General features: G+C 48.8%; 1 protein-coding gene across 3 annotated transcripts in view; it reads left to right on the top strand.

Annotated features, from left to right (window-relative positions):
- Nucleotides 1-26,647, top strand: part of PLXNA4 (plexin A4) — a 445,047-nt gene that overhangs the window by 87,795 nt on the left and 330,605 nt on the right. For all 3 annotated transcript variants that reach the window (XM_045495675.1, XM_045495674.1, XM_045495676.1), the window contains exon 3: nt 8,357-8,539. In XM_045495675.1, coding sequence (XP_045351631.1) covers nt 8,357-8,539 — 183 coding nt within the window. The remainder of the gene's footprint in view (nt 1-8,356; nt 8,540-26,647) is intronic.

Raw genomic sequence — 26,647 nt, 5'->3', positions numbered from 1 at the left:
CGGGATCCGATCCCTTGTTGGAGCTACTCTTTGCTGGCTGTGCTCAGCAATTCCTAGGAGGGGTATGTTGCTACAGCTCACTGTTGGTTACAGCGAGGCCTACAGAGAGTGTGCTTGGCTTAATGCCTCTCTCCTGGGAAAACAGCTCAAGATACTGGCATTAGTTTCCTATCAGAAGGATAGCTTATTATGATGATGAGGGAAAGACCACTCAGATACCTGGTGCGATAGGGCACAGACGATCTCAAGCACATGCAGAAATATTAAAATGAGTACGAAAATGAGCATTGCTTTTAGCAAATTATTCCCATTGATCCATAGATAGTTAAGTGCTTTCATGATTGTTTGCATTGGAAGCCACAAATACACACATAACTCCTAAAACACAATGACCTCTGTCCTCTATTTTAGTACCCACCCTTTTTAGATGCTTAGAAATCTGGCACTTGACTCTTGGGATCCTTGGTGTGATTTGTTGGGTTGTCCTTCCAAGCCCGAGATACTTCTCATGAAGCCCCTTCAGTAACAGTCTTGTCTAACCAGGTTGTTGTGACTGTGGTTTGCTGGCTTCCCCTCTCTCGGTCTCCGTATACATTCATTGTCCCTACAATCTCATTGGAAAAGACAATACGGGAATCATTCTGAGATAGCACTTAGTAATGAGGTGGATGGGGCCTCATTCCCTCTTTCCGCTTCCGATGTCTGTGCTCACAGCCAGGGTGAGAGGGCCGGCCTTCACTTGCTGCAAGGCTTTCTCTGGCTCTCAAGAGAGTTCAACCCATGGGGTCAGCATGGGCCACAGGCAGACTTTCAGGGGAGGAGAGGTTAGAACGAAAAGAGAAAGGAAATTTTATGCAGAACTGTAAAGGAATCAGTGGGTCAGAGTCCAACTTGGGGGATTTTTCCTTGTCACAGAAATGAGCACTCGGGCACATGGGACTATTTTATGGAGTAAGAAGCTTTCTGATAAGTAAATCTAAAACCTACCAGAGCTACCTCAAGATGTTTCCACCTCCCCGAGGATTCTCTTTGCTTACCTTCTCCCCCTGCCGTCAAAGTCAGAGTCATCTCAAGGGATAGATGCACTGTGGGCATCAGACGCTATTGCATTTATTAACCCCTTAGGGGTCAGTGGTCATATTTGAGCTATGGCCCCCAATAAGTGGGTGATTATTACCTTCCTATACTGCAGGGCTTTACAACTGGAGTCTGTATTTAGACATGAGCTACTTCAGCTTATCTGATCAATATCTCCCTTTAAAAAGAAATCCCACCTGCGTAATTCACTGATTCCCTATTTCCAGTGGAAGTCTGCTATGGTCAGCTTTCAGGATGTGTGTGTGTGTGTGTGTGTGTGTGTGTGTGTGTGTGTGTGTGTGTGTGTAATTAACAGGAAGAATTTAGGGCTGCTGAGCATGAGGAATCTAAAGACCTTTTCTTTTCCACATTAGCAAGGACCTCATGGGCCTTTGATCCTCTTTTTTTCCTAACTTCTATTTCTTTTCAAAACTTCAGCCCTCACTTTCTTTGGGACCAATAGACCCAGGAAAGGAGGAAGCCCTTTTCTGATGACTGGCCAAGGGCCTCCTTCATAGGGGAGAGTTAGTTGCTTCCACAGGTCCCAGAAAGGCAGAGCACATATCCTGCATGACAGGAGAAGTGGAGGCAGGGGCTCTTCCCTGAGTAGTCTTTGGCCCTGGAATAAGTTCCTTTGGGGTCACCCTATAGCAACCCTGCAGGAAACCCCTACGTAAGATCAGTTTTTGTCCCTCTGGACTGAGGATTTGGAGTTCTGGTACCATTTTCCCATCAACTTACTAGGTCACCAGTGGTGGGGACATTGTCATTGGACGCTATAGGCCTCAATTTCCCCTTCTGCAAAATGAGGCTGTTGGATTCTAAAATCTTGAGTTATTTTCCTTTTCTGAAATAGCTGATATGTGGAAGAGTGGCCATGCCCTGTGCTGGATGGAGCTCTCTGAACTGAGCCCAGATGTCAGCCCTCCTGCACAACCCTGCTGCTGCCCCAGGTCATTGGTCACCATGCCCGCTGTACTTCCAGCGCTGGGTACAAAACTGAGGCAGGGCATGTGTTGCCTTGTCTCGTTGTAGCCCAGGTCTGTCTGTCTCCACTGGGAAAGGGGCAGGGACAGATGAAATGTTTCCATCTTTATATAGTTGGGTCCTCACCTAGGCTTTTATTTAATTGTTCCTTCTTACACGTTCTTAAGCATATTAATAAGTGAAGATCAGTAAGTAGTGTTGTCCTCACTCACTGCCTCAGTTTCCCCTAACAGAAACAGGAGCTCCAATAGCCTACGATACCAAAAGTTTGACGGAAAATGGCCCAACACAAGGCTCTTCAGAGGGTAAGCCTGGGCAAGTCTCTGGCACCTTCTCTCCCTGTGTGATGGTCTGGCTTTCCAGCTCTGTGGCGGGGAGCCCGGGGTGCTCAGAACTCCTCTGCATGAGGTTGAGTGCTACTTTTGCATTCAGGAAGGGCAGGAGAGCTGGTGTGCTCCCACATGGAAGGACTCCTCTCTTTGCTGGACCAGGAGCTGCCCACGGAGCAAGGGAGGACCAGGTCTGACTTTGTATTTCCACGCCGACCCAGAGCAGCTGGGTCCCTGTTTGGGAGACTTGGCTGTATCTGTCCCTCCCTGCTGGCTCACCTGGTCAGCCTCTTTTGGATCAATTTGGGATATTTGTAAACAGTCGATGCCCGGGGTAAGGGGGGCAGCCTGTGGCTATGGAACAGGCTGTGTCCTAGAGCTGAGCTAATTGGCCCACAGGGGGATGGACCTGGTGACCTTTACCTCATTAGCACCACATTTGGATCACTGAGCTCTGGCCTAGTTCTGACCTTTCCATAATAAGGACTCAATGTGGGGTTTCTGCAAAGGCGGGGCAACCGAGGGCGGGGCCACGACTGTTCCACTTGACTGGGGAGCTGCCAGCAGGAACCAGACTAAGGGCCACGCTAGCAAGGGTGAGAAGTGGTTTCAGGACCAGATCGTGTCCCACCTCATCACCCATGGCCTTCAAAGTGGTTTGGCACACGTATCGGGTGACAGTGGTTCTTTATGAATGTGTCACCAGGGCGTGGGGCTTGGGGGCAATGCCAATGAACTCCTGAGGAGATGCCCCCACTGTGTCCCAGCCCTGACGTCTTCCTCAGCCCTCCTCAGAGTCTCCTCAGAGTCTCCCCACTGGGGTTCGCCAGCGACCGCTTTGGAGCTCCGGCCCCCGGAGCCTGGGGAGGCTGTTGCAGGAAGGATGCCGGCAGAATAACACCCCCTTTCCATGGAGATGATAGAGCTTTTCAGAGTGCCAGTCTCTCTACAGAGTGGGAGCAATTTCCCTGTAATTGGTAAAGTAACCGTAACTGCTCTGTCATTTGTATGTAGCGACACATAATTGCACGGTAACCTTTGCGGCTGTGCGCGAGGGAAGCGCAGGAAGCTATTAGATTGTAATTTGGAGTGTCAGCTCTGGCTCTCCACACCACCTCCGCCACCACCGCTGGGGAGGCTGCCGTGGGGCCTCTGCATCCGGGGCCAGTAGGGCCTGCTAGAGTGGCTATGCTTTCTCTCCCCGGGCCTGGTCTGTGGCGCCCCCGGCAAGGAAGGGGACCTCCATGGTGATGATGCAGGTCCCTGAGTCTCACTTCCAGGGGTCCCGATCCAATAGATCTGGAGGCCATGCAAGAATTTGTGTTTCTTTCTTTCCTTTTTTTTTTTTAAAGACACAGAAAGAGTACGTGCACATGTGCAAACAAGGGAGGGGCGGAGGGAGGGAGAGAGGGAGAGAACCCCAAGCAGATTCCACACCTGGCTGGGAGCTGAGCTGGGGCTACATCTCACCAGCCATGAGATCATGACCTGAGATGAAATCAAGAGTCAGACGCTCAACCAACTGAGCCGCCCCAGTGCCCCAAGAATTTGCATTTCTGGTGAATAACGCTAAATGTTATGGATCTTACACTATTCCTCTGTTCCTTCCTACAGCCTCATAGGCCTCATAGATCTTTAGGAAGCACGACTTTTGAAATTTCATCTTGATAACATTAGTCTCCTTAGTTGTGATAACACCTCTCTGAGGTAGATACCATGAATTTCCCTAAAAACATGAGCCTCCCAAAGCTTGTCTGAATTGTCTAAGGATGACAAACGATATGAGCTAACATTCCCATAGCACTTAGGAAGCGTCAGACAGTGTTCTACGTGCATTAAATCATGTAATCCTTACCACAGCACTAGGAAGTATATACTCATATTATTATCCCCATTATACCAATGATAAGCTGAGACACAGGGTAAGTGACTTGCCCAAGGTCACACAGCGCTAAGTGGTGGAGCTGGGATTCAAATCTAGACATTCTGATTCTAGTTCCTCAGTGTTAACCGCTGTGAAACTCAGGCTTTTATTTGCTCATCCGTCCATCCGTCCATCCATCCATCCATCCATCCATCCATCCATCCATTTAACATCCATCTTAACCTTCTATGAAGCTAAGGCCACAAAGACACATAAAACATGGTCCTGTGTTTGAGCTCATGGGCCCTGGAGTCCTGTGGATCACAGGTCTTAATTTATAAGCCATGTACCCGTGAGGACATTTGTGGAAAGCGAATTTGAGACTTCCTGTTTGGGGCAGAAGGGTGTGGGCCCTGGCCTGTTCACAGGGTTGCCCAAAGAGACACCACATATATTTTCATGGAACAGATCCTTGTTTTTGCCTTGATAAGAATGAAGCTGCTCTCTAATAAATAAACATTATACCAATGGCCAAAGCTCATTTGTGGGCATTTGTGGAGCAGCTGAGGGAGAGGTGTGGCTGGGCTCCTGATTACAGTGGGGTCCAGTCCACTCCTGGCTCCTCTGGCTGCCACTCTAATCTTGCTGTTAATGGGGCCCAGGGGAGGCTCGGCCAGGGCAAGAGCAGACACTCTCCTCCCCCACTGCCCAGGGTGTTCTGGAATCCACACCAGTCCTCACCTGTCGAAGGCTTTCACCAATTAGCCTTTTCTTCCAAGGCCCACACGGCCCTGGCATCTGCTCCTTACACCTCAGCCTCCCGGGTCTGTGGGCCCTGTGGGGTCCTCCCTCCTCCTCCCCCTGGTGCTCTAATTACCCTGTGGCTGCTCAGACCCAGCATGGTGGTGTCCTTAGAGAGCCTGCTCTGGTCAGGAGCCATGCTAGGGGCACTCCCTGCAGCCATTCTGTCCCTGTTCTGGGCCAGATTTCCATTAAAAAAAAAACTACTATGAAATATCACCTTGAATTGACAAAGTGCTTTCCAGTTTACCCAGTGTCTTCACTCCCGTTTTCTCACCTGGCCCTCATGACAGTCCTGTCTTGCTGTATTACAGTCAAGGGGAAGTGAGGCTCAGAGAACAGAAATGCTAAGTTGTATAGTTAGGAAGCAAGCTGCCGTGTGAACCCGAGTCATGTGTTGTTTTTTTTTTTTTTTCTGTTATTTTAGTGTTAAAAACCCCCTTTCCATTGCCCCTGCTTTGAGGAAACAAAGAGCAAGGACCCCTTGTGCCATAGCATCCATGCAGACCTGGGCTGCACCTGGTCAAAGGCCTTGCTCACATCTCTATCACCTGGGGCCCTAGGTAGAGGGAGAAACCGATGCAAGGTGGGGGCGTGGGAGAAAGCCATCATTGTCCCTGGAATCCCAATGTCACATTGGGAACTCCAGCTGCAGCCTTGGCCTTCTTGGAGCCTGATGACGACACCCTGAGGTAGGCAGAGTCAGGCACAGGTGAGCTGACCAGCTGCCTCCCTCTCAGGGAGCTGTCACGAGCCGAAGACAGGCAGAGCCCTGGCCACCAGGCTTCCAGGCTGGGCTGTCCTTGCTTCTTCCCAATGAAAACATTTCTCCCTGGACCCCTTGCTGCTCAAGGTGCCAGAGTGGCAGAGACTTGCTGCCTCTGAGCAAGCAATGATTTAATGCTGCAATTGGCCAACTCTTTTTGTAGGTGGTTGTTTATTTATTTGCTTGTGTTTTGCTCAGCCAAGGGGAAGAATGGTATTCAGTTACTGACCACTCAGAAATGTAATTCTGGGGGCTGAGGAGCCTAAGTCTCCCAGGTCAGTGAGGCACGCGTTTGTGCCAAGGGTGGTGGGAGACTGTCAGACATGGCCTGCCTTGCTCCCTGCCTTAGTTTCTCCTTGTGTGGCGTGGCCAACCATTTAGCCTTATCTACTTGGTAAATGGTTCTTAATGGGCAAGATATGTTTGCTAATGGCAGAAGTCTCTGTGGCACAGCTTAGAGCCAAGAAACTTGGGGACAAGGGCTCCTTATAAAGCAGAGGCAGGAACATGCAAGGCCATGAGGATTCCCAGCATGCCTTAAGCCTCCCCTGACATGCCTTTCTGGCAGGTCACCCTACCATTATGTCCGGCAGGGAGAAGACACCATCCTCCCTTTATCTGGATTTTTCTTTCTTTGTTTCTTTCTATCCCTTTTACCCTCCACCACCTGTCTCCTCCCCCATTTTCTCATTTTAGGAAAGAACCATAAAGATGAGACTAGACCTTGAAAGCTTGCTCCTAACTTTGACTTCTTATATTGTTTTTTAGCGGGGAGGAGCTGAGGGTCGTGTTTGGCCTGGGCTATTTGACCAGACCAAGAAAGAAAGGCCAGGGGGGATCAAAAGCGTGGAGCAGACATCTGCTCTGCACGTGGCTTGCCCAGGCCTCCCCCTGCTCTCTCCAGCCCTACCCTGACTGCCCCCATGATAAGAAGTAGGGGAGAGGTCAGGGAGAGGTTTTAGATGCTCAGCGTGTTGTCTTTCCTGAGATGGACAATCTTGCTCCCTCCATTCTAGGAGGGAGCCAAGGGGTCCCCCAAGTCTCCGGAAAGCTCAGAGTTGGCCACTTTCACATAGCTTTGCTGGCAAGAGCCTGCCTGCTGGTTCTCCAGATGCCTTTTCCTTTGGCTGGATTGAAGCCTTTAAAAAAGTGACACCTTGTATTTTATTTCACTCCTTTTTCTGCAAAGTCCAAAGACGTTTACAGGCATGAGCTCTATAGGCTTTATGGAAACCCATCAAAAAGCAGGGGTTGTTTCCTTCATCTTTATAGAGTGGAAAATAAAAGCACAGGAAGACAGAATAGCTCTTCTAAGGCCACACAGTTCTTCTTAGAAGGAGAGAAAAATCGGCGTAGGTTCCTAGAGCCTCGGAGAGGTCTGTGCCAGACCAGAGCTGTTCGGTGGTGGTGCTGGGGGCCCCTTGCCAGCCACGGCAAGGTCTTCTCCACTTCCCAGTAGGACAGAACCCAACTGTGACCCTGTGCTCATGTGGGGATCTGGGAGCCTGGAATAAAACAGGGCGAGATTCAGCCAAAATGGGCCAAAGGTTTTTCCTGTTGGTTCTCTGGCTCCTGAAACTGTCTGGGATTCAGGAGCAAGAATTGGATCCATGAGTCTCACAGAGTATCTAGGGGATATTCTCTTTAAGGAATGCTAACAGGTGTCCCAGTCATTTTTAGGGAATATAATGTTTGGGAAAGGCTAAAGGAATGTTAAACATATTTCTTCTTAAAAAGACTTTTCAGACCTTTCCTATAATTGTTATGAGTCTCCTACATAGTGTTAGAATGTACTATGTTTCAGTACAAAATAATTTGCCCAAGGAGCCCTGTTTTCGTAGAGCATCTTGGGGGGCTTGGCTTCCACAGAAGACACTTTGGCAAATGCTGGTGTAGGTATGACAAGGCCAGGGTTGTCCACCTTCACTGTGGTTTTGAAAAAGGCAGGGCACTTCAGATGGGGCATCATGAGGTACCACTGTGGTTTGTTGAGTTGTTTGTGAGTCTTCCACCTCTCCTATTTCTCTTTCCCCAACTGATTGTCTACACATGCTTCTGTCATGATATTGTCATTCACATGTTAATGTTTCTAGTTCTCTATTCTACACTCTTGAGTCTTCCTCTGTGGTCTGTTCAATAGGAAGGGTAGATGTGGAGGCCATGTTCCCTCTTATTCCTAAGCAGAGCTGCCTGGAGCCCATGCTCATGGGTGCTGGCCCAGTGCCTTCCGATGTGACAGTGATGATGGGCCATCTAAGTTACCAAGATGGCGCCCGGAGGGGTTGGAGGGGGGGCAGAGAGACCATGGAGGCCAAGAGAGGAAAGAGACTCTAGGGATCTGTATTTTTTTGCCATGGTCCTACCACCTACTTAGGTTGACTGTTAACAGGTCACCTAGTTTCCCTGGAGCTGAGTTTTTCTTGTATAAAAGGATTCTTCTAGCCCTGTAGTTCCCTGACTCAGTATTTCTGCTTATTGCCCTGATGTTTCCTCCTAATTTTTCATTTCTTTCTTTTTTTTTTTAATTTTCAGCTCTTAACCATTGATGATAATTTCTGTGGCCTGGATATGAATGCCCCCCTGGGCGTGTCTGAGATGGTGCGTGGCATTCCCGTCTTCACGGAGGACAGGGACCGCATGACTTCTGTCATTGCCTACGTCTACAAGAATCACTCTCTGGCCTTCGTGGGCACCAAAAGTGGCAAGCTGAAGAAGGTAGGAATGAGATGCCGTCGTTTTGGTTATTGTGAAGGCAATCTATCCCCTCCGGGATAGACATTATCTCATGCTTTCTTACTACTTTGGGCCTGGTGGGCAAGTGATACAAGTTTGAGCTAAGGAGATATGTTGCTCTTGAAGTCATGAATGACAACCTGCCCCTTCTCTGCCTCTGGGTGGAGAGTTATCGTGGGCATCACAGTGGGTGAATGTGCAGACTTACTCCTTCCCTAGGGCTGGTATGCATGTGGAGGAGTTACCCTGGCCTCACTAGGCCATCCTAAATGGTGTGCTCTGTCCACCTTGGGTTCATGCACTAATGCAAAGGCTTTCTAAGGGCTGGGTGACTGGGGAAGGTGGGCAGGGGCGAGGAAGGTACCTTTTCCTCTCGCCTCAGCCCTTTTGACTGGTGCATCCATCTGGAATCCATGCAGGGAAATAGATGGGGGGAAATTCAGGACCTGCTAGAGTTGGCGACAGGGCTAAGAGCCAGATCATGGGGTGAAGAAACCGTGGATATTATTGGAGCATAGAAATTGTTTGAGGTGGAGTAGAATGGTGTGATCTGAGACATGAGCCTTTCCTCCTCGTCCTCCGGAAGCTTGCTCACCTCAGGTGCTGGCTGATGTTGGCCCATCAGCAGTTTGGGGGCACCTTTCTATCCAGGACTCTTCTCTCACCTGTTCTCCTTCTCAGGCTTCTCATCTCAACGAGTTAGAGCTGGTGCCCTCAAGAGCCCCCTTGATTGAATCAAAAGCCTTCCTAAGACTAAGCAGTGTGTCCTGTTTTATGTTGACTGGTAATTGCACTTCAGTCTTGTCCCAGGGAAATATTGGTGAACCCACGTGGAGCTCCTGCTTGTTTTATTTAATAGGCTTCCCTTGGAATTCTCTGGATATTGTGTGATTTACATCGAGAGAGTGGCACTGCCAGACCTGAGACAGCCTTGAGCTCTGCTTTCTCTTTGCCGGGTTCCTGGGTATTAGCTGGACACGGTCAAGGGGAAGTGCTTTTGGCAAATCTAGAAGACTTTGCCGACTCTCCCATCCTACTGTGTAATGGCCTGGCAATAATTTCTTTCTTTAAATTCTACAACTCTTGGAACAGGCAGCGGGGCTGGTGTGTGAGAGTACGGAGGGGGAGAGCCAGGGGGAGGTGTGTGTGCGTTGGGAGATGTGTGGGGAGTAGTTGCATGGGTAGTATCTGGAAGAGGAAGCCTGTGTTGGTGAAATGCCATAATGCTCCACAAGGATGATGCAGGCGGTGTGCTACCGTCTGGTACTGCCCAAAGAGGTAACCAGGAAATTGTAGTGTATGGCCTTATGCGTCTAAACAATGACTAATTCAACCATCATCTACATAGCTTTAAGCACTATATTTCATAGTTCCCTGCCTCTCTGTGAAGAATGTATTAAACACAGTTGAACGTTTTGTTGCTACCTTGGCCTCCTTGTTGTGATTACTGCTCACACATCGAAATGAAGCTGGTGGACGCCCAAGAAGATGCCGCGTGCAAGGCGTAGATGCGTTGTCCTGGCACGACTCCCGTGTCTTGTTGTCGCTGCCTCCTGCCTCTTCCTTTAGTGCACATCGTCGCTCGTCACCTCCAGCTGCTGTCAGGAACCCTGGGCGACTCCGGTCTTTCTTCTTCCCTTCATCTGTGGCTTCCAGCTTTCCGTGAGCTGAGTGTCCAGTATCCAAACTTGCTGAAATTGTGTCCGCTAAGCCTCAGTATAAACCGAGGAGGGAAGCACCCGAGCTTTGGAGCAGGGGCCTCGAGGGTGTTTCTGTTGGATGCTCAGATGGTTTCATTCTTTATTATGATTCAGTGAGTTTGGTTTGCTAGAAAAGTGAGTTGTAAATACCAAAGGCATTCCCATATGCAGTTCATACAATGAAATGTCTGTTGACCTGCTCCGCCTGGCCCGATGGGTGAATAAGCACTATTGAGAGTAAAAAATAAGCAAGACAATTTGGGCTGCCTTAACTCTTCTCTCTAGTGAGCCCTGTCTCTGTGCAATGGAGAAGTAACTTACCTCAGTATGCTAAAAGATTCCTGTCCATTGACCTTCCTACTCGGTGCAGCAAGATCCTTTACTTTCTGGCAAGACTGAATAGATCCTGGAGGAGGCTTTTTTTTTTTTTTTTTTTTGGTCATTGAGCTGGTCGGAATATGGTGTCCATGAAATAAACATTGATTGAGAGTTCAGTGCACATAACAGAACAGTTATTCTCTCTCGGGGGAGAAAAAGGGACATGCTCCCTGGCCATGGCTGCATTGTAAACCCAAGACAGTCAACTTGCAAATATGTGCTGTTGGTCAGTGGGTGGATGGAGGTCAGTGGGGGCTGGCTCTCCGGTGCCCGTGGAAGCCTGGCCCCTGATGGGGAGGTCAGAGTGCAGCAGATCCCCATGACGGTGGCTGAGGATGCCTCTAGGAGTCTGGGCACACAGAGCGCACAGGGACAATCCTTGTGGGGTAGGCTGTAGGCAGATCCTTGCCTTCAGGTGTTCCGGGAGGTCGGCCCAGCCAGCAACGACAGGCACCTGACCAGGAGGCTCGAGGCTTTATAAACCTCCGCCGGCATTTCCCATTTTTTACTTTGGGGAGTTTATATAAGAACAGTTCTGTTTCAGCCACCTGGGATGTTCCATTTAATTTCCCGAGCAGTGGTGGGATTGGTGAAGCATAAACATTTGGGAGGTAAAGAGCAGAGAGGGTCATGTGGGGGGAATGAGCCAGCGGTCCTCCTGGGGAAAGCTGGGCCATCGGGGCAGCCAAACTTTCTGCTCCATGAGCTCAGAGTGGCAGACTTTTTAATAGTTTTGCTGGAGCTCAGCTACTGCCGCTGCAGACTCAGCACAGCCGGCCCAGGGGACAGTCGGAGTTGGGAAAGGAAGGCTGGGCCGCCGAGTCTGTTGTTTGAAATAACAAAAAGCAAAACTGGCCAGTTTATTTATTTTTTCTGAACAATAGAATTTCCCACCACCCCTGCTCACTGAGCACTAACCACTCCCCTTTCCTTGCCATGACTCTGTATTGCTTTTCCCAGAGGTTATCAGACCACATTTACCTTTTGGGCAGAGGCCCAGCCATGAAATGCTTTGGGGCTACAGGAGGATTTTGCGGGAAGTTTTGTGAGCTACTGCAACCAGGGGGTGAGAATAATGGAGATCACACTGTAGCCGTAATTACAGAGTTGTCTTCTCCGAGCCCTGTAATAATCTCCTGTGTGTATCAAGGGCTTCGCAGGGTTCTTTGCAATATGACAAGGGACTCGAGTGGGGAGGGTGGGTGGGAGGGCTTGGGGGTTTGCTGTGGGTTTCAGGGTCTGGGAGCTAGACTGTAGCTATCCATAGGCTGCCCTCAAAATTACTGACTTTTCCTTTTGTTTGAAAGGTGTGGGTCCCCATCATTTTCAACCTTGCCTCTGATGACCATAATTTCACTCTTTTAGCGCACACATCACATGAGGCAGAGGGAAAGGAGGTGAGGAAAGTGCCAATTTGGATGTCTTTTATGTTTTCCGGTATGTGAGTGTGTGTGTGTGCGCGCGTGTGTGTGTGTATGCTATGGCTAGTATTGGCAGCTTTTTCATGGTGAGCATTACAGGCAAGTGCTGGTAAGCAATGTGACATATAAATGCTGACATATAAATAGACACCAGGAGGTACCTAGGAACTTAGAAATAACCCACAGACTGTTAAAATTTCACCTGCAGGTAAAAAATCTTAAGGCAAACACCATCCCGATCTGCTTTAGGGTGTCTGTATAAACCTGACAATCTTTGTCCCAAATGGGGTAATGAGGTCAGTGTGACAAAAATCTCTTTGCTTAAATACTTGGGCTGGAACCCTCTTTCCTTGCCTCTTGCATTCCTACCACTAAGTGATCCTATTTTATGGCTGCTGTTCAGCAGTGAATTACTGCCTGACATTAGTGGGAGAGACTAGTGTTCATTGTGAGCCAAAACATCGTAAACTTCCACTTGACGTGTGATTGCTCCTTTCATTTGGTGAATGCATCATTCCTGAGTGTTTCGCTAGGTTAAACTATTCACACCTAAGGGGCGGAGTACTTTGTGGATACTGGTTAAGCAGAAGTCTGGCTGGCCCAGCCACTGGCTTGTAGTATGATATGTACCCAGGTGTGTGACATACCAAGCCTTACCAGCCTCTCGTGATAGGAATTGAGTGTGTGTCTGCATGGAACGTCAATAGGAGTCGATGTCACAAAATAATCATTCTCATTGGGAATTATTATGCACATTAATTTAATCTGCCGAATTTTTTTTTTTCTTGACCCTGTTTTGAAATCAGTTTGCTTGTGTTCCATATCCCCTGGTCATGGATCAAGAAGGGCAAATAAACAGAAGTAGAGTGGGGTAGAGGGAGACCCACCTGGGTCTGTGTCATTCTGACCATAAGTTCTCAGCAATGGATGCTGTGTGTGTGTGTGTGTGTGTGTGTGTGTGTGCGCGCGCACACACGCGATGCTCACATCAAAGAGCAATATCAGATTAGAGACGTATAGCCCCTGCTTTGCAACTTCCTGAATGTGTCTGAGAATTCTTAACATTCACCTGGAAATCTGAATCAACTTTAAAAGTAAATTCATGCCATAGAAAGGACTCCCAAGTGGGTGAAGACATCACGAAATCAGATGGAGAGGTAGTGTTGGAACTCAAACTTGCCTGGGGACCCTGAGATTAGAGCACAGGTGCAGGTATCTGGTAAAGGACTTGGTCAGTGAGCTCTGCAGAGCTGCTGGCTAGTTTGCGTGTGCTTAGGCACTCAAGCAGAAGGGAAAAGAAATATGGAAGAATCAATGCTGGACAATTTCCATTATGGAAAAAGACCATCAAAGCATTTTTGTCTGATTGTTTTGTCATGTTGTTTTTGCACTTCCCACTGCTGGCTTTGCAAGTATTAAGCCTGTATAGATCTTAAGCCATGGGTTAAGTGCAGAGGAGCTGAGGTTGAAGGAGCTGCAGACAAAAGAGCACCACAGATATTCCAGGAACTATCATGCTCCTTCCACTGATGTCAGTCACGTCTAAGAGATGGCTGTTCTGTCATTAGTTCTTTAAGCCTGGGGACCAACCTCACCTCATGTCATCTGCCCCCCTCTAATCCACCTCTCACCTTTTGCAGTCTCCCCTGCTGGGTCTTAAGTCTTTTTGTGCATGCTGTAGCCAGTAGGTGTGGACAGCAGCTGAGCTGGTCGATGTCCTCTTGGGCGTGTCTTACATTCTTGAGCAATATTAAGTTTTCGCCCAACCATCCATTCTACATAAGTGTATCCCACTGGCACTCATTTCTTACTCCTTCCTACTTACACTAGTCTGCCCTTGGGCCCACCCACTGTCTCTGCATGGCCTGGGTGGGGCGGGGGGTTGGGTCTCAAGTGATCGCTCAGAGCAGACCTGAGCAGGCATGGGGGAGGTGTCCTCGTGACGGAGTTTCGGTCTCACCCACTCTCAGAGCAGCTTGACATCTTAAGCTGGGGAAAAGCCTCCCTCTTCTCCTGGCATCCTCTTGAAACACACTTTGAGATCCCCAGAAAATACTACCTCAGGAACATTTGTCATTTTATTTTCCAAATGATCATTAGTAGTGCACATGATTTAAGGAGAGAGTCTCAAATGAGCTTTGCCAATTCAAGACTTATTGATACACGTGTGCCACTTTTTTGAATCATATGTGTGTGTATATATATACATTTGTGTAGAATGATCCTGATCATAAATTAAAATGCAAACACGTTAAAATTGAAGAGAGTGCTACAGAAACACCCCAAATCATAGAGCACACTCAGTCAGCTGATGCTCAAATGCCAGACACGCTGGAGGAATTTATCCAGTGACACATGCAATTGAAGTAAAATATTGTGCTTTACAAGAACATATCATTAAAATGAAAACTAGCAGCATATCAGGAGTCTGGCCATGTAACCAAGACAACAAAAATGGAAGAGTATGAAGGACACGATGTACCAGAGCGAGAGGGGGGAGCAGGGGCGAGAAGAGGAAGGGGCCCCCAGCTGGAAAGGGCCCCTTACTGCTGGGCTCGCATCGGACAGATTCTGCACCAGAGGAGAATAGAACCTTTCTGTCAATACCGATGAGGGCTCTCAGTGAGGGGCAGGACCAGGGAAAATCACTGCACTTCCCCAGCCACTTCGATGGGTGGACCGACTCAGGACCCGCCAGTCGGAGCTCTGACTGGGAGGTCTGCTTAGAGTCCCTACTTGTTCACAAGTGACTTCTGTGAATGTGGCCACGTGCCTGGCCTCTTGGGAGTGTCACGGTGTTTTTCCCAGCAGCTTCGGCTTCTCATAGAGGCATGCGTGGGACTTTTAAAATAGTTCCCTCAAGCCTGCTGTATTCACTCCACACCTTCTACCCTGCCCCAGGTGACCAAGGGGTATTAGTTAATTGCGGTGTTAACAGATTACCCAAAACAGAGAGGCTTAAACAAAACACGTGTTGTCTCAGTTTCTGTGGTCAGGACCCTGCAGTCATGGCGTAGCCGGATGGTTCTGGTTCGGGGTTACTGACAGACGACAGTCAAGGTGTCGGCTGGGGCTGGAGGGGGAGGGCTGGGGGGGAGGACCCACTTCTCAGGTCATTCACGTGGCTGTGGGCAGGTCTCAGGTCCTCACTGGACACAGCACACACCACGTGGGCCTCTCCATGAAGGCTACTAACCCAACATGGCAGCTGAGAGAGAGACAGGAGAGGGTGAGCAACATGAAAGCCCAGGTCTCTTTGAAACCTAATTTCAGAAGCAGCATCCTGTCGCCTTTGCTGTATTCCGTTCCTTAGAGCTACCAGTCATGTGGTCCAGCCCACCCTCAAAAGGAAGGGCTTCCAGCTTCCACAAGGACGTGGATATCAGGAGGCAGGGGCCACGGGGACCCTTTTCGAGGCCGCTTACCACACGAGGGCTCTGTGTCAGAGCCTTGGGGGGCACCTGAGCCAATACTTTTAAACTGTGAGTGATGTGAGAAGGGACACAGCCTGGCTCAGGGACAGCTGTGGCCCGGGCCCTGAGTCCTGCTTCTGGCTCCCTAGGGTTTGATTGTACAGATGTGTTCAAGAGTCCGGAGGATGAACAGGAAGAGGCCATGTGGCCTGCCGTGCCCAGGGCCAGAGGGTGAGGGACTGTCCTCAGCAGGAGGCCTGGGAGCTCAGAGAGGCAGTCCCAGGCACTCTACTAATCTTAGGGCAACAGCGATGGTTTAGGATGGTGGGTGAGTGATGTGTCAGGTCTGAGAGCTCTGCATGGCCTTAGAGAATCTGTGCCTCCTGGCTTTGCTAGGAATCACCTACTTCCTTTTTCTTTTTTAAAGTTTTACGTATGTATGTATGTATGTATGTATGTATGTATGTATGTATGTATTTAGAGAATGCACAAGCAGGGGAGGGGTAGAGAGAAGAAGAGACAGAATCCCAAGCAGGCCCCTCACCATCAGCGCAGAGCCAGACTCACGAACTGAGAGATCGTGACCTGAGCTGAGGTCAAGAGTTGGATGCTTAACCAACTGTGCCGTGCCCCCCCCCCAGACAACCCGGGAACCACCCTTCTTTAGGAAAGGGGTCACGTTTGAGGGATGGAGCTGGCAGGAAAGGGGATGGGAAGGGAACCTGAGTGCTTTGCACGGGGGCAGAAGTCCCAGGCACTGTTCTAGGTGATCCACATGCACAATCCTCAGCATTTCCTTTGGGGTACATTCTATGACCTCCATTTTACACAGGATGCAAGAGATTGAAGAATGCCCCAGAGGTCACATGTTTTGATCTAAGATCTGCCCTTTGATCCATTTATATAGTAATATCATGGACTCTACTGGGGTTGTGCTGTCCTGGGTAAACCTCACCTCCACAACCATGAGTGAAAGTGGTCACCTGGCCTCCTGCACCCGGCCAGCGTGCCTGGTGGCCAGAAACTTCTTTCATTCCCTCTGCCACTACCCTGGCTCAGGGCCCTGTGCTCAAGCCTGAGTGGCTGTAACTGATTTCCCATCTCTAGGTCCCTCCCCTCTGTTAATTCTCCTATAAATGGTGCCAGATTCATCTATCCAAAACAACTCCAATCCCGTGTGTTTCCTAGTTAAAAAAAAAAAAAAGAAAAAGAAAAAGAAGAATCACCTCATCCAAGCTTCTGTGGCCCCGGGGCTGTTGCCCTGCATGTAAATGGCCTGACCACCCTGTCCTGCAGTTCAGCCCTTCAGCCTTGGCCCCTCATGTTTTGAGTCCTCGAATGCCCCGGCTAAATTTAAATACCAAGGAAGAGGCTCCCACCTGAGAAACAATGGGGCTCCCACCTACATGGAAGCTCTCTCTCCTCCATGACTTCCCTCTGGAGGAGCAGTTATGCCGGGCCCCGTCCTGCAGCAGAGTGGGCGGTGGCCTTGGGGGAGGGCCGGAGCTTTCTGGGAAGCAGACAGGCTGTGCTTTTCCACTTGCGCTGACCTGCCACCCAGGACACACTCGGGTGTTCCTTTGTCTTTCTTTAGCTTCCCACCAGAATGCTCTCTCCCAACAGCCTGGAGGACAGGGTGTAGTGGTTCTAGAGGATTTTTCCCATTACGTACAGGTCATCCAGGGTCCCTGTCTTTACTCATTTGGAGGATGGCTGCTTCTACATAGATCCCAGAACTGCTTTGCAAGCCCTGTGGAGCTTAGGACCTAATTATACCGTCTCCTTACCACTCCTGGTCATTTGACCACCTCCCCCAACCAGTCCATCCCAGGCTTCTTTTTCTCCCTAAATGCCCATCCCTCCAACCCAAAATTCTTGGCCGTGCCCTCAGCCCTCTCTCCACTGCCCCCTCTCAGCTCTTGCCCATTTCTCCCTGTCGTTATGTAGTATTGTACTTCTGCCAAACAAACATCCACTCACAAACATTTTCTTGTCCAATTCACCCAGGACAACTAGTGAGGCCTGGGACAGCTCAGCCTCCACAGTTCCTTTCTAGATTTGGTGACCTGGAGGACAGTGACTTGAGGGGCACCCTTTACCCCCAAGCCACCCCTTGATGCTCATCACCAGGTGGCATTATCTCCATTGTTCATTGGAGAGCCCAAGGTTCAGGACGGTGAGGAGTGGGAGCCAATCTTCATCATATCCCGTGTTGCCGGCATAGCTGGATGGGGACCCAGGTCTACTCTGTTGACCTGCTTTGCTCCCACTCGGAAAACAGGGCCAAGGAGTGGGTCTGAGAGCAGTGAGTGTTGGCTCAGGGGTCTCCCCCACCCCATAGGCTCTCCCTTCCTTGAGGCCACTCTCAGGCTACTGAAACACTGGCATCCCCAGTGCCTCCCCTGGTCCCGGTTTTTCTGCTTTCCAGAAGACTCTTTCAGAAGCCCCCTCCCCTCCCCTCCACCCAAGGCTCCTGAAGCCTTGGAGGCAAGGAGGGTGGAAGGGAAAGAGAACAGGAAGGAGAAGACTCTCCCTCCTGTTCTTGCCAGGAGGATGGATCGTCTTTCTGCTCAACTACTCCCATCTCCCCACCAAGATGTGAGCATGCTGGGGTGGGGGCAGCTGAATCAGAGTGTGCCCCCGTGGTTGGACTTGAGAGGCCAGATGATGCTGAAGCCACTGTACGACTTGCTCTCATCACAGCATCTGAAATTTCACCCAAGTGCTACTGCTTTTCAAGTCTTCCCAGTGGGAGGCCCCGATGCCAGTGGGTTTTCAGGTAGAATTATACCCAAGATCCTATGTTTTTGATAGTACGTCTCATGTACTTTATGTTTTCGATAACAGTGAAGATGGTTAGAGAGCTTTGGTTTATTCTTTAAGATCTGTAAGTTTATAAATTCTTTAACTCAGTCTCTCTGCCGGCTCACCAACATTTCCTCCAGTGATCATTCAGCTCTTTCCATTTTCTTCAGCCTACTTCAAAAGATCATAAACATGATTTTCTACCAGAAACAGGACTCCTCTATGGGGACTCCTCACAATGCGTGAGTAGGTTTTTTGAAAACTTGTGTGTAATTATATTTTAAATGCTTCAGATTAGCATACATAGATGATCTTTGTTAATCTTTATGTTCACAGTTGTTTTGGGGCCTTCCCTCAGACATACTGGATGTGGAAGAAGAAAAGATATTTTATACCTCACTTCCAGGGTGAATTTCTTTTAGATCCTATGAGGTTTTTCAGGCAGAATCAGCTTAGGCCTTGGGTAAACCAGAACTTGCACATCGTTGACCTTAAGTGCCACCATGGCAATATTATGCCCAGAATTCGTGATCCCCAAAGACCACCAGGGAGCCGAGTCCAATGCAAAAGCAAAAGAGCCTTTATTCGAGCTAGCTCGAGCTCAGTCCCCTACCTGCACCGAGGCAGCGGTGAGATACCAGGGAGAGAGAGAGAGTTTCAAAAGCACAAAGGTTTTATAGGGGTCTAGGGGCAGCCGATTGGCTGGGGAAGGGGCGTGGCCTCAGCCAATTGGCTGGGGAAGGGTCAGAGTCCTGTTACGCAGGTCGCTGGGCTGTTTTGATCAGGAAGTTTGAATGGGTGAGCAGGAGGTTACTCAAGGGGAGGAGGCGTGGTCTAGGTGAAGGACACAGAACAAGATGGAGTCGGCCGGCGTAGGCCCGCCCTTTCAGCAGCTGGGGACACTAGATCCCACCATGATCTGGGCAGCATCAGGCCGCATGGATTCCAGCAGTGCTATTTCATTGCATCCAATGGAAAGATCGTGGGCTTTGGAGGAAGAGATATGAGCTCATTGAAGGAAACCAATGAATACTTTTCCAAACGAAAGATCCTTTTCCAAAATGGATACATAATATATCCATTTTATCAATTTGAGCTGTTATTCAGTGCTGTTTTGATGATGTAGAAATTGCAGACAATCAGAGATTTCAAAATCTGTAGTCGAGAACGTCTTCTGAAGGCAGTTTGCTTATTTTCTTCACGTAAAAAAACAGTTTATTAATATCACTGGATCTTTGTCCTGGTGTGTCTAAACCTTCCCACTTAGACTTCAGGTGCCCCATGCAGTGCTGTCTGAAGGTAACAAATGTATCTGAAGACCGACTGTTGAGGCTTACAGCACATGGATGTGTGAGGAAGTGTATCAGCTAGCTTAGGCTCAGTTATGCTGTGGTAACAAATGGCCCCCGAATTTAAGTAGCTTACCCCAGTAAAGGTTATTTCCAGCTCACGTTCACGTGCACCCTGGTTGGGTGGCAGCTGTACTTCACGTGATTTATTTGGGACAGAGACTGAAGAGCATCCCTTCTGTCTGGAACATGCCAATCTTCCATCAGAAGGAAAACAGAGATGGTAGAGCTACCTGATGGCTATTCAAGCTGTCTCTTGGAAATAGTACTCATTATTGCCACTCATATTTTATTTTATAAAACCAAAATGAGTGGTGTGGGAAATATAACCATGCCACAGGAAGAGACCTGGTGTGTACATGTGTAGGGAGGAGGCCGGGAGGGACAGAGAACATTTTGTCAATAACACAGTTTACCATAAAGACTATTCATGTGAATGTAAACATTGAGTCAAAGGAAATATCAGCTTGGTCATCTGTAATGCGCAGGATGTTTCTTGACTTACAGAGTTATGGTCTCTTCTGGCTTAATATTGGAGAAAATGTGTGAGAAATATAGGATATGGCTGATTTCATATCATCACCCCCAGACATGGTGTTGGAGATTTTTTAAGAACTAAATTGTCCATAAGCTGTTTTGTGTGTGTGTGTGTGTGTGTGTGTGTGTGTGTGTGTGTGATTTGCTTTTTCTCCAAAAACCAAAACTAGAGTTGTTCAGTTCCTTCTATTAGGCTCTGCATGCTTATATTTCCCTGGATTCAGTTTTCCATAAGACTGAGGGCACTTTTCTACTTAAATACAAAGATCAGATTGTGCTCAGCAGTTATCTCTGGGAGGTCATTAAATTGTCCAAATTTATTAGATCATTTCTCTTACCTACTATTAAATGGAGCCTCCCAAATTAATTTTCCCTGAGTAACTTAACCCCCAAAGATCCCCCCACTTTCTCCTCTAAACTCTGCTTTTCTAATTGTGAATTCTGAAATTCATTCTGGATACAGGCAGGACCGCTGGCCCCTAAATTTCATTCCTCTGTGCAATGAATCCCATCTGGGCATTCTGGCTCCAAAGCTAGCTCCCTACTCACAGCTACCTCATGGACCTCCTTATCAGGGCTCCCTACCATCCACTGCCCTCTGGAAAAGGCAGAAGTGCAGAGCTGGAATCCTGAGGGGAGGAAGCCATCCTGAAGACTGGTTTGAAAAACATTGATTTTTAGTTCTCAAACTTATTTTGTAGCCTGCCAATTTTTTGGCTGACATGTCTTAAACTTGCATCATATTGATGATGCATGAGAGTCATTGAGCATCCATAACTGAGGAAAATGATATGTATTTTCATGGCTGAGCTGGTGGCAGTGATTGTGAGGGCCTTGGCAATCACAGAAAGCTGATGGAGGAGTTGCCTTTTTGCAAATATACTGGGAGGGGGGTCCTCATATCCCTTCTAAGCTGTCCACCTTCTATTTCCAGGTAGGTAAGACATATACCCACATATGCATGTTTCTGCACGCCCTCCCATATATATACACACATTCATGTCATAAACATGTGCATGCACCTAATCCCCATGTGTACCTGTGCGCACCGTGCATGCTCACTTAGGAGCCAGACCCTTCTCTTTGCACTGAAGCCCGGGGCTGGTCCTCCCGTGTGCCGCCCTCTCTGACTGGGCCCCACCTCCCTCGTGTTCTCTCTGGGAAATTAGCAGCACAGCATCTAATCAGTTTACCTCTGACTCTCCCACTTTGGCTTCAAGATGATGACAGAGTGGAGCTATTTAGCTGTCAAATGTGCTGACTATTGCCCAGATGGACAGCATCTCAAACATCAGAGTGGGTTCTTTCTCCTCTGTGTGTGTGTGTGTGTGTGTGTGTGTGTGTGTGTGGTGGGGGTGGGGTGGGGTGGGGTAATGAGTCTCCCAGTTGCTTTTTTAAGTGCTTCTTGCATCTGCCTTTCATTTTAATGCCTCCTGCCTGCTGACCTCGCTTCCCAGCAGCCAGCCTAAGTGTGATTCCCATAATTAGCTTAGTGATAATTTAATCTCTCTGCTTTAAATTTGATTGTTTTTGAGAAGCTTGGGTCTGGGGACAGAGGAAAGGGGACCTTTGTGCCTCCCTGGACCTTTGCTTTTGTCTGGACTTTCTCTGTCAGGGGGCAGGAGCCGAGAGGAGTCACTGGGTTGGGGTGGGGGTGGGGATAGTGAGAGAGAGGCCCATGGCATTGTGGGTAGATACTGAACAGGAAGCCAAAAGCTCTCCTTTCACTCCTCCTCTTGTAAAGGGGTTCCCTTTATTTGTCCCCAAACCCCTTCGGAGTATGAAGGCATGTGGGTGTGGATATACAAAGCCCTTTAAGATGCTTAGGTGAGGAGCAGCTCAAAAATGGGAAAACAGTATACTTCTTCCATGGTCATGGCAGCCATTTTCTTAAGCCAGAGAATGGCAAGGAACAAAAGGAGCCACTGAATGCCACCCTGTTGCTTCCCACACTCATTCCTCAGCATCACCACAGTCTTCATGCCCAAGAGTGTGTATCTGTGGGTTGCCCGTGCCTCTCCATGGTTAGGAACCAGACCTGCATGTTACATGAAGAGTTGGAACTGACATCCAGGAAGGCTCAACTTTGTTGCTGGCCCCACATTTTGGGCAAATTGTTTATCCATATTAAATTTCACCTTCTGAGCATTGAGCATATTGATATATGCACTCTCCATCTCTCTTATGAAGAGCTGAGGATAATAGGACTTCAGATCTGGAGAGCACTCTTTGATTCACCAGAAGGAAAAAAATAATAAAAATTAAGAAGATGGTGAGGATCATATGACTTTCTGTGCTTAGTAAACTTCTAAGAATAGTCTTCAAAATCCATGGATGTAAACAGCCCCGTGAACCCAGGCAAGGAGTGTGAAAAGGTCTCCAGAGATGGGAGTCTCTAGGGGAAACCTCAGATGCTCCAAATAGATGCACTAACCAGTCCTTGTGGGGTTTCACTGTGTGTATGTGTGTGTACCTACACACTCAAGATCTCTTTGGCAGAAGTTCAGACGCCCAATGAGGAAGGTGAAAGGTAAAACTCAGCTGAGTCACCCTGAGCTACTCACTGAGCTGCTGTGACATGTGAGATGCTGTAATGGGTGAATAACCTGGGCGAAGAGGGGGCACAGGCAGGGTACCACTCAGCTCTGAAAAGCTTGGGTTCCCTCCTACCATCTTCTGCAGCCTGGAAACAAGGTCTTTGATTTATGAGCTGACTTTTAATTAAAAGAACAGCAGAAAAGAAATCTCATTTTGCCGCGACAGGATAAATGGTTCACAATCTGAACTAATTTTGTTTCTTCTCCAGATGTCCCAGCACTGCAAGTGTGTGTGTGTGTGTGTGTGTGTGTGTGTGTGTGTGTGTGTGTGTGATGGGACGCTGGCCCAGTGCTCTGGGTCTGACCCCTCTAATGCTTCTTTGCTCTCAGCACTGACCTTGCCTCCACATTTTGGGTCCTGCTGTGCAGCCCTAACGCCCACCTCCAGGTATACATCCTTTCCCTGAGTCACGATGTCTCTTCGCAGCTTTCCCCAGCATCTCTCCTTGAAGAGACGCTGTCAGTTCTGTTTTAAGTTGCTTGTAGAACTTTCTTTCCTTCCTTCTTTCAACCATGTTGATGCTTATGTGCTCTTTGTCAGAAGAGATGTTATTTTGGTGGTCACCCCAAATTCTCAGGATGTTTTTATTTCACTGACAGCCCCTCATGATGCACTTCCCAGGGTGGAATTTACCAGACTTGCAGCCCCTGTTCTCCGGGAGGCAATCTGCACTAATATGACTGAAACTGACATGGGAGTAACCCCCACCCCCACCCCATGTGTTTGGATGCAAACTTGGCCTTTCTTATGTGACAACATTTATTTACCATCGCTATCCATCACCTTTAGCAATATGATATGGGCTGCTCTTTTCTGCAGTCCCTATGTTCTAGAAATATCGATATTTGCTATTTAGAAGTATATTTCCTTCTATCTGAGAAGGTATCATGTCTATTCTTAGTATCTTTATCCTTCCCTCTACCAGCGAGGTTTGTCAGGCCCTGTCCACTGGCTGAGGAAGCAGAAACCAAGGGTCCTTATCCCAACCAAAGGACCCTCCTGGTACTACCCTGCTGTGACTTTTGGGCACTATTAGAGAAGCCACCGTGGATGCTTTGTTCAAGAGAATAAGAGATAATCTGCCCACGGAACATACCGAAAAACCTCAGGGGACCTGGGCAGCAAAAACCACCAGCTAAGATAAGCCAGAAAAACAACTGCAGAGCCATGGAGAGGGGTCTTGAGCCAATGGCAAGAATTTGGGTTTGCACTTGGTGACAGACTCTCATCCTTCTCTGCTGCTGACTCACTGTGAGGGACAAGGGACAATCCCCCCCCCACCCCGCCTTTGCAGGGTCTCAGTCTTATTTGCAGTAAACAACAGAGGGAATGAGCTCTAGTCCTCCCCCACCTTCTGTCTGCTGTTGCATTTATAAATACTCAGTCACATAATGTCCTGGTGTCAGCACGGGGGAGGTTCACAGGGACATAAGCCACCACTTCACAGTTAGAATGTTTGCCTGCCACTCACATCAGACGAAGCATGGGTATCTGTGAACTCCCTTAAAGCACCAGCTCATGCAGCCTGATGCCCGCTACCAAGCCCGGCCATCACCTGCACCTGCTTCTCTTTCGTGCGTGGAGGGAAGGACCCCTATGCCCTCCACCTGTGTTATGGGACCAGTAGTGACGTCCACTTTCCAACCTGTCGAAGTGATGCTTCCCAGAGCCCTGTGAGGCCCTGGGGGCTGTTCTGCCTGATGAGGTCACTGGTGTTAAACTTGTCTTTGCTGACAGCCTGGAACCGGGTTCCAGGGTTCCTGGCAGGCTTGGGAGGTAGTCAGCTCAGGGGGGGGTAGTCCCACAGATGCCCCAGCTCCTGCCACCATGGCTGTCTGTTGAGAGGGACTTCCTTCTCCTCTGACAGTTCTCTCCTCCCCTTTTGGCTTGCCAGCTTCTCTGTTCTGAAGATGCGGTTCTGGGGCACCTCCGTGGCTCAATTGGCTAAGCATCCAACTCTTGATTTCTGCTCAGGTCAGGATCTCATGGTTTGTGGGTTTGAGCCCCACGTCAGGCTCTGTGCTGATGGCATGGAGCCTGCTTGGGATTCTCTCTCTCTCTCTGCCCTCCCCTGCTCATGCTCTCTCTGTCTTTCAAAATAAATAAAGAAAACTCAAAATCAAAACAAATGAATAAAGTATTTCTGTGCCCGCCACCCTGCCCTGATCCTGGTGGCTTAAAGTGCTAGGTATAAAGCAAGGTTGGAGAACGCACATGGCATGGGTGAGAAGTGACATGTCACTTCCCTGTTCCTGCATGTGGACGGTTGTCTTGCATCACAAGCACTGGGGTTTTGTGTTGTGCAACTCTGCCTCCAGGTAGGGGCTGAAGGTGGGTACTGGAGCCTGAAAGAGCTCCTCTCCTCCTCACGCTCCTGTATGTCTGTGGTCTGGCATTCTGACAAATGAGTTTGGGGCTCGAAGGGTCCCAGAAATTTAGAACAAGACTTGGGAATCCATCATCAGGAACCAGGGCCATTTGAAATGGAAGGAGAGGGCTCTCCTGGCAAGGGAGCTGGGCCAGGGAGCCCCCCACAGAAGCAACAGGTGAGGTAGATGAGCTTCCCTGCTGGGAGGACTCCACCGGGAGCACCATCAGGGAAGTCAGCTGTGGAGGGGTGAGGGGAGCGAGCACCAGGCACCTCTCCAGAGACCAGTAGTGGGTGTATTAGTCTCCTATTGCTGACGTAACAGATTATCACAAACTGACCGACTTAAAACAGCACCGATGATTCTCTTACAGTTCAGTAGGTCAGAAGTCTGAGATGGGTCTCACCGGGCTAAAATCAAGGTATCCAGCAGCTGTATTCCTTTCTGGACGTTCTCAGGGAGAATCTGTTTCCTTGCCTTTCCAGCTTCCAGAGGTTCATTCCTGGTTCAGGGCCCTCTCCCTCCATTTGTTGAAGGTCAAAATCACTACTTCATCAGTCAAGGCTGGGGAAGGGAAGAGAGGAAGGTGAGAGAAAAGTGAGCAGCTACTATGTGCTGGGCCCTCTGCTACCCAGCCCTTACATGTGAAAGTCTAGGGCTCTCACGGCAGCCCCACGTGGTAAATGTGTTTGCTACAGTTTTTCCCCACAAGGACACTGAGATCCAGACCCCAGAACCCACATCCTTGTATTATATTATGTTCCCTCTCCTTTTATGGACATAAAAGATTTTGTATGTGTGTGCCCGTGTGCATTTTAGAGTTAGATTTCGTTTCTTCACCCAAAATCCAGCTTTGTGTAGGGGTGAGGCTGGGCATGTGGAGAGTTTGAGGCTCCAGAGACGAAACCCTTGGTACTAGCATCTTGGGCAGCTTCTGAGCATTCCAGGGCCCGTGCTCTGACCTCAGAGAGCGTGGGCCTTTTCTCTTGCTGCTTGTTGAAATCCCACATCCCTGGACTCTCACCACAAGCTTCTATACTAACAGGACTGATCTCAATTGGGCTTGTGAAAAGGAACAGCTGATGTGTTATATAATTCCCTTTCAAATGTGTGTGTAACAGTAGGTGCATAAATATAGTGTGTGTATGTGTGTGTGTGTGTGGGGGGGGGGTTGTTCCTGGAAAAGCTGAGGAGGACCTGTTTGCCATTTTTGATGACTTCTTCTAAAGCATTCCTTTGCCTGTCTTCTCATTCCGTTCTCCGTCTCCGACTTTTGAGGGAAGAGGGAGAGAAGTCACAGGGCACAACAGCCATAGAAAGGGACATTGGGAACATTGTATGGGGTTCTGACCGCCTCTTCCACTTTGTCACCATAAGGCAAAGTCCTCTCCATCTGACCTCGGCTCTTTGGATTGTTGAGATGAGCAATTTTGCCTTCAGGCTTCACTGGGATAGAATGTGCAAACAAATAATACGATTAGGAAAAGTTATTTGTGTAGAATATGTATGGTGTGTGTATA

Source organism: Leopardus geoffroyi, chromosome A2, assembly GCF_018350155.1.
Source record: "Leopardus geoffroyi isolate Oge1 chromosome A2, O.geoffroyi_Oge1_pat1.0, whole genome shotgun sequence".
NCBI lineage: Eukaryota > Metazoa > Chordata > Mammalia > Carnivora > Felidae > Leopardus > Leopardus geoffroyi.
This window is presented reverse-complemented; position numbering and strand designations above follow the sequence as displayed.